The sequence below is a fragment of the Nothobranchius furzeri genome, chromosome 6 (genome assembly GCF_043380555.1).
Source record: "Nothobranchius furzeri strain GRZ-AD chromosome 6, NfurGRZ-RIMD1, whole genome shotgun sequence".
Taxonomy (NCBI): Eukaryota; Metazoa; Chordata; class Actinopteri; order Cyprinodontiformes; family Nothobranchiidae; genus Nothobranchius; species Nothobranchius furzeri.
In genome coordinates, this window is record NC_091746.1 from 61,726,500 (window position 1) to 61,743,401 (window position 16,902).

Below are 16,902 nucleotides of genomic sequence, written 5' to 3' on the forward strand. Positions count from 1 at the left end.
ACTTTTATATTTAATCAGTTTTCTTCTATTGTTTTCAAATGCTAAACAGGAGAAATTTGTTTTGTTTTTCAGGACCTGGAGGTGGAAAAATATCATCTCATTCAAACTGTCCTCCTATGTACATGGATTTGGTTTACATCCCCAATCACTGCAGTGCCAAAAATGTGAACGCTGACTTCTTTAAGCATGTCCGATCCTCTTACTATGTGGTCAGCGGCAACGATCTGACAGCTCAGGAACCCAGCCGGGCTGTCCTTGATGCTTTGCTCGAAGGAAAGTCCCAGTGGGGAAACAACATGCAGGTACGTTTTGAGCATTGGAGTAAAAACCATTCGTCAAAATACAAAATTAAGTTCAACAAAGGAACTATGAGCTTGGTATTAGATGGTTTTGTTTCATGAGCACATTTATTTGATTGTGTTTTATTGTTTTCCGTCAACGCCTCTGCCCCAGTGTATTTAAGTGAGCAGAAACTGTAAAACATTCAAATGAACAGTTCTCTTTTTGGTTTTCCTCTCATTTCACAGGAATCAATGTTGATTGTGGCTTTTCAGATGTAGACTATAAAATGTCTAAAGGCTGTTTTGCCCCAAATTGGTCTTGACCAATGATTGTGTAATCATTTTAAACACACAGCAGGATTGTTAAATTGTCAGATGATTTTCAAGACATGAGAGACCTTAACCCTAACCCACAAATAGCGATTAGAAAACCACGGTTGGCAGCTTTTGTTCCACTGTGTGTGGTGTAAATGGTAAATGGCCTGTATTTGATATAGTGCCTTCTAGAGTCCTGGAACCCCTCAAGGCGCTTTACAACACAATCAGTCATTCACTCATTCACACACACATTCACACACACATTCACACACACATTCACACACTGATGGGGATGAGCAAGACAGCAAGAACTACATTTGCCCAACCAATCTAGATGTGTTTTTGTGGATTTGGAGAAGGTGTTCGACAGTGTCCTTCGGGAGGCCCATGGGGGATACTCTGGGAGTATGGGACACTAGGCCCTCTGATATGGGCTGTTAGGTCCCTGTATGACTGGTGTCAGAGCTTGGTTCGCATTGTAGTAAGTCGGGTTGTCCTTTATCACAGATTCTGTTCATGACTTTTATGGACAGGATTTCTAGGTGCAGCCAAGGTGTTGAGGGGAACCATTTTGGTGGATTGAGTCTCTGCTTTTTTTCAGATGATGTGGTTCTGTTGGCTTCATTAGAATGTGATCTCCAGCTATCGCTGGAGCAGTTCGCAGCCAAGTGTGGAGCAGCTGGGATGAGAATAAGCTCCTCTAAATCTGAGACCGTGGTCTTTATTTGAAAAAGGGTAGAATGCCTAATGGGTCAGGGATGAGGTCCTGCCCCAAGTGGAGAAGTTTAAGTATCTCAGGGTCTTGTTCACAAATGAGGGAAATATGAAGTGTGAGATCGATAGGTGGATTGGGGCTGCTTCTGCAGAGAAGTGGGCATTGTAACTATCTGTCTTGGTGAAGAGAGAGCTGAGCCAGAACGCAAAGCATTCGATTTACCAATCGATCTACAATCCAACGCTCATCCTATGGTCATGAGCTTTGGGTAATGACCGAAAGTACGAGACCACGAATACAAGCGGCCAAAAGGTGGCCGGGCTCTCCCTTAGAGAAATGGTGAGAAGCTCGGTCATCTGGACGGGGCTCGGAGTAGACCCGCTGCTCCTCCACATCAAGAGGAGCCAGTTGAGGTGGCTCGGGCATCTTGTAAGGATGCCTCCCTGGTGAGGCTTTCTGAGCACGTCCAGCCGGGAGAAAACTTAAAGGAGGAAGACCCAGGACACACTCGAGGGACTATGTCTCTCAGCCTGCCAGGGAACTCCTTAGGACTCCCACAGAGGCTGAAAATGGATGGATGGATGGAGATGAGAATATCGGTATCAGTTTTCAGTCTTTTAATGACACACCTTTTACATACCATACACTTGTTATAAATCAAACTCTTCAGTTTCTTCCCTCCTCTCTTAAAATGCCAAAACATGACAGATTTGAGGTAAAGTTTTTGAGATGTTTTAATTCATTTGGCACAGCTAATGAAGTATAAATTAGCTTTTTTAAATTTAAAGACATTTATAATTGTTTTATCAATGTAAATGCAATACACAGAAAAAGAGAAATATTTTACTAATTACATCTTAGCATCACACCTAGTCACAATGGCATTCAGCTGGTGTTGTAGTTGTGGTTTTGCACATGCTAGGAGATATGTGATGTTAAAAACTTCAAATAGTTTTTCTTTTTATGAGAGGGGGACACAACATATATTGGTATCATTATATGTCAATATTGTAAATTAAGAGTCAGACAACATCGAGCATCCCTAGGAATCGATACCGGTACATAACGGTACCAATTTTCGATACTTTTGAGTGTTTCATATTTTAATTCTCTTTTATAATTAAATATATATTTTTCTCAATATGTAAACATATTTGATAAATATCACGATAAGTAACATACAACTGTTTGTATTTTAACATTGTCCTTGTAGTTTTGTAAGCTGATAATTAAACTGAAGCAAACATCTTTACTGTGAACTAAATTTACTTTGTATCTTCATTCCTTTTGCCGTACTTTTACATTTGATTTTTCTTACTGGGAAGTTAGAATTTCCAAGGAGAAAGCGAACGCACCATTAGCCGATAACATTGGTGGCAATGGAAGCTAACATATCAAGCTAACGTTATCTTAAACAGTTTATTTAACTGCTGGAGCAGATTAAAACGATGATGCCTCACACTTAGATCGATGCTGCATCCCTAATTAAAAATAAGCATCCTTTGTTCAAAAACCTTTTGTTTATGGCCACATTGGTTACATGAACTGGTTGTTAAAGACCTAGTTCACTGAGAAACATTTTTTAGGCCCGAGCAGCGAAAGCGCTGCGAAGGCCTCTTGTTTAACTTATTTTCCTATATATGATCAGTTACTCTGAGTTTAGCATGCAGGCTAAATTTGAAAATGGTCCCCTTCCCTATTTCACACATTAGCCACCGATATAAAACAGATGGGAAACGCTCAGATTAGAAAAGTCCAGGAAATTTTATGTCATATTGAAAATTAGCCTTAAAGGGACTATAAGGAAGTTTGACAATCAAAACATGTATAGAAATAATACATTTCTTCTTCATACGTTCTCCTGCAATGCCCTGGTCCTGTAGAATGAGCCCTGGCATTTTTACTGTGATTGCCTGTTTTTCTGTAAAATCACAGAAAAAGAGAGTTGCTCGGGTCGAGCAGGCTGCTTCATGCGCGTTCACGCTCAGGCGTAGCCTGTAGCATTTGCTATCCGTAGCTTTAGCAGCAGAGAGAGAGGCAGTGCCAACTCAGCGACTTTGTTGCTGTTCCTAACGCCTAGTGATGAACCTAGCTACATTTCTGAGGACCCTTAGCCACTTTCTGTAGAACTTTCTTCTAGATATTTCCTGCAAATTAGCAACAAAATAGCCATTTTCGCTCCGAACCGTTCTTTGGATTGACGTTGTTTCAGGAAATAAATGTAATAGATACAATGAATGTCACTGGCGCCTTAGCTCACCTAGTAAGATGTCTGATTGTCTTGCAGAAGACCTGCGTTCAATTCTGGGTGTGAGCATAGTTTGTTATTTGGAGTTTCTTTTTTATATTAATGATAATTTTTTTACAGTAATAAGACGCCCACATTTTTATTTGAGATGCGCCTAACGGCATTGAATTCTTGGATAAAAAAGATGTGGGTTCAACTTTCATTTTGAAACAGTTTTTCAAGCAAGGGAAGGGAATGATCTGAGCATGCAGGAGGACTGACCCATCATAAACTTTTGTTGGCTGTGCTGAAGAGAAAGGTACAGAACTAAATTATTTAATTAATTAGTTGCGTGTTCTCCTGTCCCCTGTCCTCCGGGCCACACACACACACACACACACACACACACACACACACACACACACACACACTGCACGTTCAGCCGGCCTACGAGAAAGTGCAGCTGCAGAGACAGAGGCCCATTATTTTTATTAATTTGCTGTGTTCTTCTGTCCTCCGGGCCACACACACACACGTGACTGTCTCAGCTGTTATTTTCATTAAGGAGTGTGCACGTACAGCATACGCGCCTCGTGCACGAGCCTACCATTGAAGCTGCCGTTACGCTTTTGGCCTGAGGGGGCAATCGCGAGCATAAAAATTCAAAAGTACGAAAAGTCCCTTTAAAGAACTCACCCATCTTGGTTCATGACAGAGAAGGCTGTTGTTGTTTTAGTCCTGGAGAGATCTCAGCTAGTCGCTAACTGTTAGCAACTCTACAACACGGCAGAACTCCATCAGGCTTGTGTTATTTATTGAGATAAAACATTGCAAAGTAAATCTAGTCGGTGGTAGAGATGGGTTGCTGTTGCCCAATCAGAGGCGATGTCCAAATATTAGGAAATATAACTCCAGATCCTGCCGTCCAGAGGTGTGGACTCGAGTCACATGACTTGGACTCGAGTCAGACTCATGTCATTATTTGAAAGGCTTCTGTCTTGACTTGATGCAATCTATAGACTTATGACTTGAGCCGGACTTGAACACCAATGACTTAACTTGAGCATATTTGATATTTTAGCACAAAAGTGGCACGACATGGGCAAAAATCATGAATCATACTTCGTTCTGGGTTTGATTTACTGCTAAATGCAGTAGCACTTTGTTTATAATCAACTTCAGTTGCACTTTCTGCTGTTTGAGCAAATAAATGAAACTTTAAGAAGCTTTATTTCTGGAATTTATTTATTATCATTGTCATTAAATCGAAGTTGGACAGATGACTTGAAAATTCAAAGTTAAATACTTTGACCTGACTTGGACTTCCACATCGACTTTGGACTTGACTTGAACTTGACTTGAGATTTGACTGGAAAGACTTGTGACTTACTTGTGACTTGCAAAGCAGTGACTTGGTCACACCTCTGCTGCCGTCTCCTTCTCACCTTTGCTGTGGCTCACTTCTACTTCCTGAAACAGGAGGGCAAGAGCTTTTTTACACACAGACATCGACTCACAAGGCATTCATGGGACCACTGAAAATGTATTATGAACTTGGTCATTAAAGCTTGGTGATTGTGGAACATAATTAGAAAATTTAATATCCAGGAAAAAGGACAACTTAAATAGGCTTTTTGTTCGTATTTGTATAGGTCACTCTGATTCCAACCCATGACACGGACGTGATGAGGGAGTGGTACCAGGAGACTCACGACAAGCAGCAGGAACTGAACATCATGGTCCTAGCAAGCAGCAGCACAGTCGTCATGCAGGACGAGTCCTTCCCAGCTTGTAAGATTGAGCTGTAGCTCTGTTCTGCAAGATCTCATGACGGGTGGTTTTTCTGCATAAGAGAACCAAACAATGCAGCCTAATCAGATACTAAAGCATAGAATGAAATAAATGTATGCAATGAAAATGAACCAATAAAAAACAGAAAGGTTTTGAGAGGAACTCCATCATTTTGATTCTGAAAGGTTTGGATCAAAGAGGAACGCTAAGTAACTAAACAAACCAGCCTCGCCCATTATGCCTGTTCTGGAGGACGTACAAAAGTGTTTCTACTGTATTAACTCTCTCTGGAAACCAATGGTCAATATTTGTTGATTGTTTATTTGAAATCCTTTGAAAAAGCAAATCTGATGTATTCTGAAGTCAAAGCATTAACCAATGACAAGCTACACGGCTTCTGCACCTGCCTTCGGGAGTCATGCATGAATGTAAAAGGATTGATGGTGGATTAGAGGAGTAACTAAATACCAAATGATCCTATAATGACTGTTAAGTGGTAATGATAAGCAGTATGATGCTTGGTATTTCATTCATCATGGATGAGTCTGAGAGCTGATAAGATAAGTAAAGTCTTTTTTAGTTATTTTTTTTTAGTTATCTGTGTTTCAATCATTGATTTTTATTTAATGCTGCTATATTTTAGCAATAATTTAAAGTTAATTCTGATGATTTGTTTTTGTTGGCCATCCAGTCTTTTGCCCTGTGCTCCAGGAAGTAACTATCTCCTTTGCCTTTGTGTAAAAAGCTTTTACAGATCATAACATCTGTAAAAGCTTTTTTTTGAAGACTGCCTTAGAATATCTGTTTTATTTACAGATGTTGAGGTGTGAACTCTGACCCTCTTTCTTACAGCTGTTTTTATGTAATCAAGCTAAGGGGAGCTAGTATATCCCATTATAAAGCTGGTGAAGCAGGATATTTTCATAAACCTTAAAATGTCTTGTTTTTCTAAAGCGTTGTACTATAATTATAAATAGCACTGAGGGTTGGGAGGTGTATCTGAGCTATGTTGTGTTAGTTTTTTTTTTTTTTTTTTTGCTGCATTTGCTCAGTCTTGCATTCAGAAAGGAAGGGCAACAGTAAACAAGCAACACAAGACTTTTGCAAGCTGGATGATGAAGTGTTTATTCTGCACAAACTGAAAAAAGGCACGAAGGTCACAGAAAAAAAAACTCAACTTTGTTTGCAACACCTTAAATATTTACTAAATATTTACAACATACACCAGAATGACAATAAAGCAGCTTGTAGAGGAAGCGTCGTCATGGGGAGGCTGCACACAGAGGTGAGAATGACTGACTGGTGTGTTTTTAGGTGAAAGTATGTAAAACTAAAGCTGGACACTTTATAGAACAAACATGACTCATACCACAATGACATTACAAAGGCCGCAAATCAACTCTGACAGGCAACCTTCTGGAGACATGTTCAACAAACCACAGCATAACGATTACAGGCTTTGGTGTTTTCTGTGGAATTTTACTGGCTTCTTTTTCCTGAAATGACATCGAGTGTTCACGACACCACCACAGAGCAGTTTTTCCTGCAGCAGAATCTCCAAAAATCACCACGGACTTCCCGCCAAACGAACAGACAGTTTTTCCTCAAACAGACATTTCACTTTTCTCTGTCTCCTGTCTCTTCTATCTTTCCTCTCTTTCTTCTTCTCTAGTAATCTGCCCCCCTTCAAATCTCTCTGGGAGGAAATTTAACAGTGTTTGTCTGCAGCTGTGCGGTATATATGTCTTGTGATCTTGCATCTTCTCTTCCCTTACCCCAAACATATATGTAACCTATATAGCGATTAGTTTGGAGTGAAAATGTTTCCTAGTGCTTTCTGATGTTTGTGTGCAACACCTCCTCTACTGTACCCATATGGCAGATCTAATGTAAGAGTAACCACTACTAAAGGACAGCCACAATAAAATCTGTTGTGAACAAATCTTGAATCTTTCGTGTATTTTTAGAATTCAGTTTTCACATTTTTCTCACAACAGTTATGACTTGGAGCGGATGTCAAGCAGGCGCATGATGGTGTTGGTCAGGGGTTTGCAATCTGCAGCTCTGGGGCTATGAGAAGCTTTTGGGACCTTCCATAAAGGCTCTTTAAAGGCATGGATCACTAAAAAAATGTTTTAGATTATTATTTCTGATTATAATTGGGCACTCTTGAGTTTTTCATGCAGGCTGAACATGAAAATAGCCTTCTACACATATCTCCAGCATTAGCTTCTGATAGAAAATAGATGGTTAATCTCTAGGATTTGAAAAACCTGACAGATCTACGTCAGGCTGTCAATTAACATTCATGTGCTCACCCATCTTGGCTTGCAATGGGAAAGGCTCCAGCAAACAGCAGAGAACGTCTCAACTAAAAAAAGCCAACTGTTAGCATTAGCAACTCCACCACACAGCAGAACTCCTCCAGGATTGTGGTATTTGTGGAGATAAAACATCAAAGTTGCAAAACAAACAGAGTTAGCGCTAGAGTTGTGTTGCTGTTATCCAGTCAGAGGTCCAAATATCAGGAAAAGACTCCAACTCCTGATGTGTGAAGCTCTCCACTAATGTGGCATTCTGCTAGTTCCTGAAACAAACACATATTTTTCTCCCCAGAGTACGACTTGCAAGGCATGCATTTCTACTAGAGACCACTGCAAGTGTTTTCATTAAACGAGTGTCCCACACTGGGGGGTTGTCGGTTTTTCTCCTTTTAAAATAACCATAAATTGATCTTTATTTATTCAAGACATAATTGTAAAATAAAATAAAACTAATAAAATTAATGAGTAAAGAAATAATCTGAATAAAAAATACACGTGTTTCTGCTGCTCACCATTTAAAAAATGTTTTATCTCCGTAGCTTTTTGTGAACACAGAAACAGGTGAATAAAACTAAAAAAAATGCATTTTAAAATAAAAATTGAAATAACATTTTGTCACGAGCGTGCCAGTGAGTGAAGCGGAGGCAGGATCCACACGCGGGTGCAAAGGCAGGCAGGCAGACAAGCAGGAACAGTTTAACAAAAGGGTTTTAATAACAGAACACGCTGGACTACTGAAACAATGAACCAACCTGAGACACAGGACTGAAGGGGTTTAAATACATGAGGGCTGGGAGCTTGGGTGATTGGAAAACGAGAGGCAGGTGGGAGCAGTTAACAGAGACACATGACTAAACAGAACGGGGAGACAAGACAGGGTGTGAAAGTACCCCCCCCCCCCCCCCCCCCTTTGAAAGGGCGGACCTCAGACGCCCACAGGAACACAGAGCAGGGCGGGAGGAGGGGGACCAGGAAGGGTGGCCAAGAGGAACTGAGGGACCGGTGGAGAGGAGGTAGGAACCAGTAAAGTCCGGGGACCTGCGTCTGGGGCAGAGGAGGAGACGACTACGAGCTCTTGGGGGCCCGCGCCTGATGAGGGCAGGACTGGCGGTGACCGGAGGCAGAGACGTCCTTGACTTCTGGACTGGAGGCGGCAATGACGACCTCTGGACTGGAGGCGGTGGTGGCCCCTGGGCTGGAGGCGGCGTCGTCGGCCTCTGGACTGGAGACGGCGTCGACCACGGGACTGGAGACGGCGTCGACCATGGGACTGGAGACGGCGTCGACCACGGGACTGGAGACGGCGTCGACCACGGGACTGGAAAGAGCGTCGACCTCTGGACTGGAGAGAGCGTCGACTCTGGACTGGAGAGAGCGTCGACCTCTGGACTGGAGAGAGCGTCGACCTCTGGACTGGAGAGAGTGTTGACCTCTGGACTGGAGAGAGCGTCGACCTCTGGACTGGAGAGAGCGTCGACCTCTGGACTGGAGAGAGCGTCGACCTCTGGACTGGAGAGAGCGTCGACCTCTGGACTGGAGAGAGCGTCGACCTCTGGACTGGAGAGAGCGTCGACCTCAGGACTGGAAGGGGCGTTGACCACAGGAGTGGAAGGGGCGTCGACTTCAGGACTGGGGGTGTCGACCTCCATCAACTTCTGGTCCGGAGGCGTCGACTTCTGGTCTGGGGGCATTGACTTCTGGTCCGGGAGCGTCGGCTTCTGGAACGTTGGCTTCTGGAACGTCGGCTTCTGGTCCGGGGGCATCGGGTTCTTGTCCGGGGGCGTCGGGTTCTGGACCGTCGGCTTCTGGACCATCGGCTTCTGGTCCAGGGACGTCGGCTTCTGGACCGCCGGCTTCTGGACCGCCGGCTTCTGGAGTGGAGGAGGAGTTGCTACAGACGGGACCGCTTGGACAGGCTGGACTGGATGCGGTGCAACCTCCGGGACCACCGCTGGAACTGGATGCGGTGTGACCTCCGGGACCACCACTGGGACAGGAGCTGACTGAACTGGTGGTGCCGGAAACTGGGAGAGCAGGGAGGATAGATTGTCCAGCTGGAGCTCCTGGAGACTGAGGCTCTGATGGAGTTGGACCAGCTCAGCTCGGAGACTGGCGAGCTCTGCTGGGTGGACTGTGGGCCCGATCCTTTGGCCAAGAGATGAGGGAGCTGCAGACTGGACCGGAACCTTCTCTTGGTAATTCGGGGAGGATAGGGTGTCCAGCTGGAACTCCTGGAGGCTGACGAGCTGACGGATCCGGCCAAGCTCCGCCTGGAGGCCGGCGAGCTCTGTCAGCTGGGCTGTAGGCGTGGTCCCTTCGCCTGCAGATGACGGAGGCACTGATTGGACCACAGACGGGACTGCTGGTTTGACTGGGGGCGGGTCCAAGCTGGCGCACCGAGCCAGAGCTGCAGCGAGCTCGCGGCTCCGTCCCAGGACCAGGGATGACGGTGGAGCCCGGCATCCTTCCCAACACCGTGGGCCAGCTCCAGGGGAGCACACAGCCAGTCTGGTGCCCACGTAGCAGGAGCGGTCTAGCTGCATCTCCTGGTCCAACCTCACATCTAGCTCCGGGAGGGCGGAGGGGATCGTCGCAGCCGGGGTTCGGCGACGGTGTCGGTGGCGAGACGAGGCCAGAGGAGGAGAAGCCGGCAAGGTGATCAGCGGTTAAAAACTGGAGAAAACACCCCCAAGGAGGAACCTCCCCGCTGGATTCTTTACTGGGTTGGTTCATTCTGTCACGAGCGTGCCAGTGAATGAAGCGGAGGCAGGATCCACACGCGGGTGCAAAGGCAGGCAGACAAGCAGGAACGGTTAAACAAAAAGGGTTTTAATAACAGAACACGCTGGACTACTGAAACAATGAACCAACCTGAGACACAGGACTGAAGGGGTTTAAATACATGAGGGCTGGGAGCTTGGGTGATTGGAAAACGAGAGGCAGGTGGGAGCAGTTAACAGAGACCCATGACTAAACAGAACGGGGAGACAAGACAGGGTGCGACACATTTTAAATAACTGAAATGTATTTTTCTGAAATGTTTATGTTTGTAAAATTTAAGTAAAATATTTTTGATACATACTGTTTTTTTAAATAAAAATTAAGGAACAATGCAATACATTGCCACAGGCTAAACTCTCCCAGAGTTCCCACAAGGACCAGTTTAGTGTGCCACCCCAAAGATTTCTTTGGCCCGTCTGGCCACCCCTATCAAAACTTTCTGGAGGCACCCCTGCCTGTCTCAGCAGAGCATGTGGCTTTAATGGTGTTCTGAATAGCATTAAACAGCTGTTACAGTTTTGCAAACACTCGCCGGGTCATGCATCCTCATTCCTACTACATGTTGGTCTTGTGATAAGACCGTATACCTCCTCTTGACAGCAGGGAAATCAAGCCCTTCTCCCTCTCATGACCCTGAACCGGATGAGGTGGGTAGAGAACATAGGAGTGATTGAACACAAAAAGTACAGAATGAAATATACCAGAGAGGTGTAATTTAAGAAAAAGTTTCTGAAATTTCAGGGGCGTGTCCAGGGAGTGGCCTGGGGTAGCACATGCCACCCTCGGAATCTGATTGGCCACCCCAGGTGCCACCAAACTAATTTACCTTTAAATCGGCTTTTCATTGTCCACAAAAGGCTTGGGGGTAAAACAAAAGAAGCATAACCATTGGTGCCACCCATGCACAAAGTTGTGCCTCACCTGAGCCACCCCATTTTAAAAGATCTGGACACACCACTGTGAAATTTCACACCAGCTTCTTCTTTATGCAGGGAGTCTATTATAGGAGGCGGATAGCCCTCAGTTATGAGACGGAAACAGGATCCCACTTTTCTCTTATCAACAGAACACTAACAGGGCTGCAGTGATAGCAATACAACATAGAGCTTTTACATTTACTTTAATGAACTACATTATTGATGGAAATTGTAAATAAGAACATTTCTCTGCTAAATCCAAACAGCATTTTTTAAATCGGAATAAAATCAGACCGAGCCTACATATAAGTATAAATCGAATGGTTTTGCTATACGGATGGAGGATGTGTGTGTCTTTCAAGGGCAAAGGCACAGCCTACGATGAGTACCAGCTGTTTTTTGTTCCGTTCCAAAACTTGTTTCAGCGAGGATCTTCATTCATGATGACAGGAGACCCGAGGCACTTTCTAAAAACCAATGGGGAGTGCATGTGAGGATAAATCAAAGAAGATGTCAAAGCCGCAGCCAAAGCTGGCATTATGTTAGGGGGAATCAGAGCTTGTGTGCTGAAAGATACTACAAAAAAAATTAAAACCTGCTGTGTTTCCCTGAATTTGTACGAACAAAGTAAGCTCGCACCACAGAGGAGCCACATCTAGAACAGTTTATAAATGCGCGCAAAGCCAGAGAAATGGATACATACACCTTGCAGAAAACCATAAATTATCTAAAGACCTGCATCTGATTGGCTGAAAAAGCAGTCCCAGCTGGATGGGAAAAGATTACGTTGCCAGGGCAACAGTAGGGAACCTCCCTGTCCCAGACCTATTCTGGAGCTGTATTACCTCATGCCGCCCAGCCCATAAAAAATGTCACACTCTAATATTTTGTTGGACTGCTTTAGCTTTGATTACATCACACATTCACTGTGGCGTTGTTTCAGTAAGCTTCTGCAGTGTCACCAGATTTATTTCCATCTAGTGTTGCATTCATTCACCAAGATCTTGCACTGAAGATGGTCGAGTCTGGCCACTGCACAAAGCCTTCTCCAGCACATCCTAAAGATTCTCGCTGGGGTTAAGGTCTGGACTCTGTGGCCAGTCAATGTGTGAAAATGATGTATCATGCTCCCTGAACAACTCTTTCACTATTTGAGCCCGATAAGCCTGTGCCATCAGGGAAGATGGAATAACCTGGTCATTCAGTACATTCAGGTAGTCAGCTGACCTCATACATCCTGTTTGTGACCTGACCATCTGCAGCAAGCCCAGTTTATAACACTGCCCCCACAGATTAGTACAGTAGGCACTAAGCATGATGGGTGCATCACTTCATCTGCCTCTCTTCTTACCCTGATGCACCATCACGCTGGAACAGGGTCCATCTGGACTCACCAGACCCGTTTTAATAAAGCAATGGGCAGTTCTTAACCCAGTTTTAGTTGATTCTGTATCTCCTCAGATGTTTTCTCTGCTTGATGCCAAAGATCTGACCCTTCTCACACAGACTAACATCTTTTCCGTGACCACCAGATGCGTCTTTCCACACGGTTGTTTAAGGAATGAGAAAAAACGCATAGCACAAGTTGGAGTTAAATAACTTGCAGCTGAAAGATAATCACCAATCCAAAAGGAGGCTTGTACCTACGTATTTGCTTTGTTAAATCCAGGTGGTGACTGTTTTGTGGATGGGCGGTGTGTGGTAATAAAATGTTAGTTATAAAAATAAGCTGCTGGAATAGAGCTATAACCTCAGAAGAGCAGTTGATTTTTGTTTTCATTATGAGAAATATGTTAGTGTATGTTAAACGGATTGTCCAAAAAGTCGGGAAGTGAGATGTTGCAAAATTGTTTCTTCTTCTTCTCCTTTTAATGGGGACCCAATAAATGAATTAATTTAATTTAATTGTCCGTTATTTAATCCGTTGGTTCCTGGCAATATTTACAAAGCAACTAAATTAGAAGGACAAATTTATCGAAACTTTTGTAAAATCGCAGCCGGTTTATAAATTGTTCAGCTGCAGATTTCTCATTTCTGAAATAAAATGAAAAATCAAGTGTATGGTTGAAATACATTTCACATGCCTGCAGTGAACATAAAAATATCACTACTGAGACCTCCAATTTTTACTGAACCTTTGCACTAATAAATCAGATCTATAGTTCTAAACAGCCCAGTTGTGGCCTGCTTTAATGCAGAGCAGTAGAACTGTTTCCCATAATGCAAATCTGCTGTTGTGTAATCCTGTTCAGGTCACTGGGAACACAAACCCTCAGTGGCAGAAAGTTACGGTGTGGGCGGATGTGCATCAGTGTAATTAACCTACTTGCAACCTTAATTTTCTTATTTTTCATTATGATGTTGGTTATCTATGGATTGATAGAGTTTAGGCTCTGGTTTAAGCTGGAATAAATATTCTTCTGAGGCTGAACTTTACGATCACAGGCTGTTCTGCTCACAATTGTCTGTGATAACACAGTTGTGTTTAACCCTCTCAGACTCAAACCAAGTTTTGATAAGAGGACGAACAACTAAGTCCTTCAGGGGTACTTCTGAGTTAAATAATGTCCATGAAATACGTGTGTGGAATAACCAGGTAGGTAGGTTTTAACATTGCTAATCTGCAACGCCTGCCTCCAGAGGGTTAATTGTGAAGTCACTTGATATGTGGTACATTTTCTGATTATTAAAGATTTCATAGTTTAAAAGAACAATATCTAGGCCACTAACTGGGTTTTTATCTTCATCAATATAATATTTTATAAAACCCACTGCATTTTTTTATTCTTTTTCTTTTCCCACCTTCTAGGTAAAAAAAAAAGTGGTTCCAATGGAAGCGTGCATCAAAACGACCGCCTTGGTCATGTGATGTGTGGTATTGCATTGTGAGTTATGGTGGTGTAATTAGCTAAAAACCACACCATAGGAAATCATTGAAAAACCTGCCAAATCCTCATTGCATTTTGTGTTGTTTGTCTGCTGACTTTGTAGTTGACCTTTGACCTTGAACCTTTATTTACACTTTAAAGGTACAATAACCCAACTAGCATAAATAGGTGGGCCCCATATGGATATGTATGGGCAAGCCAAACGGTTGCCCACAGGTTTTGTCCTCGGTCTCTTTGGTGAGTCCACAGGGGTTTGCCCACAAACTTTTGCCAACATAGGTTTTAACAGGCCCTACATGGGTTTTCAGAGGGACCTAGATGGTTTGACTCATACAAGGGCCTATTCAAATCATTGTGGGCAACACCCTGTGAGGCTACAATAGAAAACCACAGATAAACCCTATTGGCACTCATAAGGCGTACCCGTATATATCCACATGGGGCCACCTATGTAGGCTGGCTGGAAAGTAAAACTTTTACAGTGAATTAATCACAGAACACGCTAAAGTCTCAATCATGTTAGAAGGAAGGTTACACTGAAGCAGATTTCATTATCATCCAGCAGATTGGATGCCAGGCTTTCTTCTTTCTAAAAAAGCTGAAGAGGGATGTAGTCACTGTTAGCTAACACTGCTGCACCAGCATTTGTAATTCGACCACCAGCTGACAAAAAACTTCAGAGTTGTGGACAGTATGTTAGTCAGTAACAGGAGCGACCCAGAAGCTATTTCTTGTACCCCTAAGGAGCAATGGCATCTTTTTGTTTTACTCTAGCAGGCTAGAGGCTATCGTTGAGCTAACATTGCTAATGGGGAATTAGAAGCAAATAGTCAGCTCTAAAAATATCTCAATCTACTTTTTTAATTAACGAAAACTTGATATTACAGGGAAACGTGTTTACCAACTAACTGTGTACCAATCAATCAATCAGATTTTATTTATAAAGTGCTTTTCAAGCAAAGTGTTTTACAAAATGACCCCAAATTCTCATAACAGCATAAAAACATACACACACACAGACATACAGACACACACACACACACGCACACACACACACACACACACACACGCACAGACATACAGACACACACACACACACCCGCACACACACACACACACGCACGCACACACACACACACACACACACACACACGCACGCACACACACACACACACACACACACACACGCACACACACACACACACACGCACACACACACACACACACACACGCACACACGCACACACACACACGCACACACGCACGCACGCACACACACACACACGCACGCACACAGAAACACACACACACACACACATACACACACACACACACACACACACACACACACACAGACATACAGACACACACACACACACATACACACGCACACACGCACGCACGCACACGCACACACACACACGCACACACACACACACACACACACGCAACACACACACACACACACACACACACACACACACACACACACACATCAGTAAAAATTTATATTCGGCTGAGTCCAGATGAGCCAAGTAAGGTAAGGCAAGGAAACGCCATCAGAGGGGCCGTCTGCCCCGACAGCATCCAATTCAATTCAATTCAATTCAATTCAAAAATACTTTATTAATCCCAGAGGGAAATCGATTGCTGTAGTAGCTCAGAATAATAATAATAATCAAGTCATCAAAGAGTTATTGTATATTACAATGGTTGTAAGTAAGTAAGTAAGTAAAGTTTATTTATATAGCGCCTTTCACAGATATAAATCACAAAGTGCTGTACAACATGAGTAAAATCAGGGCAAATACGTCAAACCAAAAAATACATCATAAAAACAATAGCAGTGACAACAATAGTAACCAAAATCAGGAGTAAAAACAAAGTCAAGGTGTGAACAAGAACAAAGCCATCTTTTAGAATATTTAGCGGGGGAAAGCCTGGATGAAAAGGTGAGTTTTAAGATGTTTTTTGAAGACCTCTACAGATTTCAAGAGACAGAGATTTGAAGACAGACTGTTCCAAAGTCTGGGGGCAATAGACTGAAAGGCCCTGTCCCCTTTGGTTTTTAGTCTGGTTCGAGGAACAGCCAGGAGGTTTTCAGATGTGGATCTGAGGTTCCGTGAAGTGGTGTGTGGGGATAAAAACTCAGATAAATAGCTTGGAGCCTGGTTGAGCTCTATAGGTCAGGACTAAAACTTTAAACTGTAACTTGTTGCCAGGAAGGATCTCCAGTTGCAGTCAGTGTTGCAGCGGAACTGAAGAAGCCTCTGACTGAAGACACTCTTCCGTTGTCGGACAGTCTTGTGAAGAGAATGCTCAGGGTTGTCCATAATTTTCTTGATTCTCTGGAGAATCTTTCTTTGCATTATCTCCTCCAGAGGTTCCGAAACTGCCGAAACTCTGTTTGAGTCCTTGAAAGGGCTTGGAGTTCCTCCATCTTGTTGGCCAGTGATCTCACATTGCCCATTATGAACGATGGAAGAGATAGTTTGAATTTCCTTTTCTCTGCCTCCGTTTTGCTCCCGCTCTGCACCCATGCATCTTGCGTTTTAGCTCATTTGGGATTTGTGGCTTCATTTGAGGTATTATTTCAGCCTTTCCAATGTTAATCAGCTGCTCTCGATTGTAAACAGCTTATTGCCATGGTTACGCATCAT

The 16,902-nt window shown here is 43.5% G+C and overlaps 1 protein-coding gene across 1 annotated transcript in view; it reads left to right on the forward strand.

Moving 5' to 3' along the window:
- Positions 1-5,570, forward strand: part of map1b (microtubule-associated protein 1B) — a 28,588-nt gene extending 23,018 nt beyond the window's left edge. The window contains exons 6-7 of the mRNA XM_015943033.3: positions 73-302; positions 5,194-5,570. Coding sequence (XP_015798519.3) covers positions 73-302; positions 5,194-5,349 — 386 coding nt within the window. The 3' untranslated portion in view covers positions 5,350-5,570. The remainder of the gene's footprint in view (positions 1-72; positions 303-5,193) is intronic.
- Positions 5,571-16,902: the final 11,332 nt, after the last annotated feature.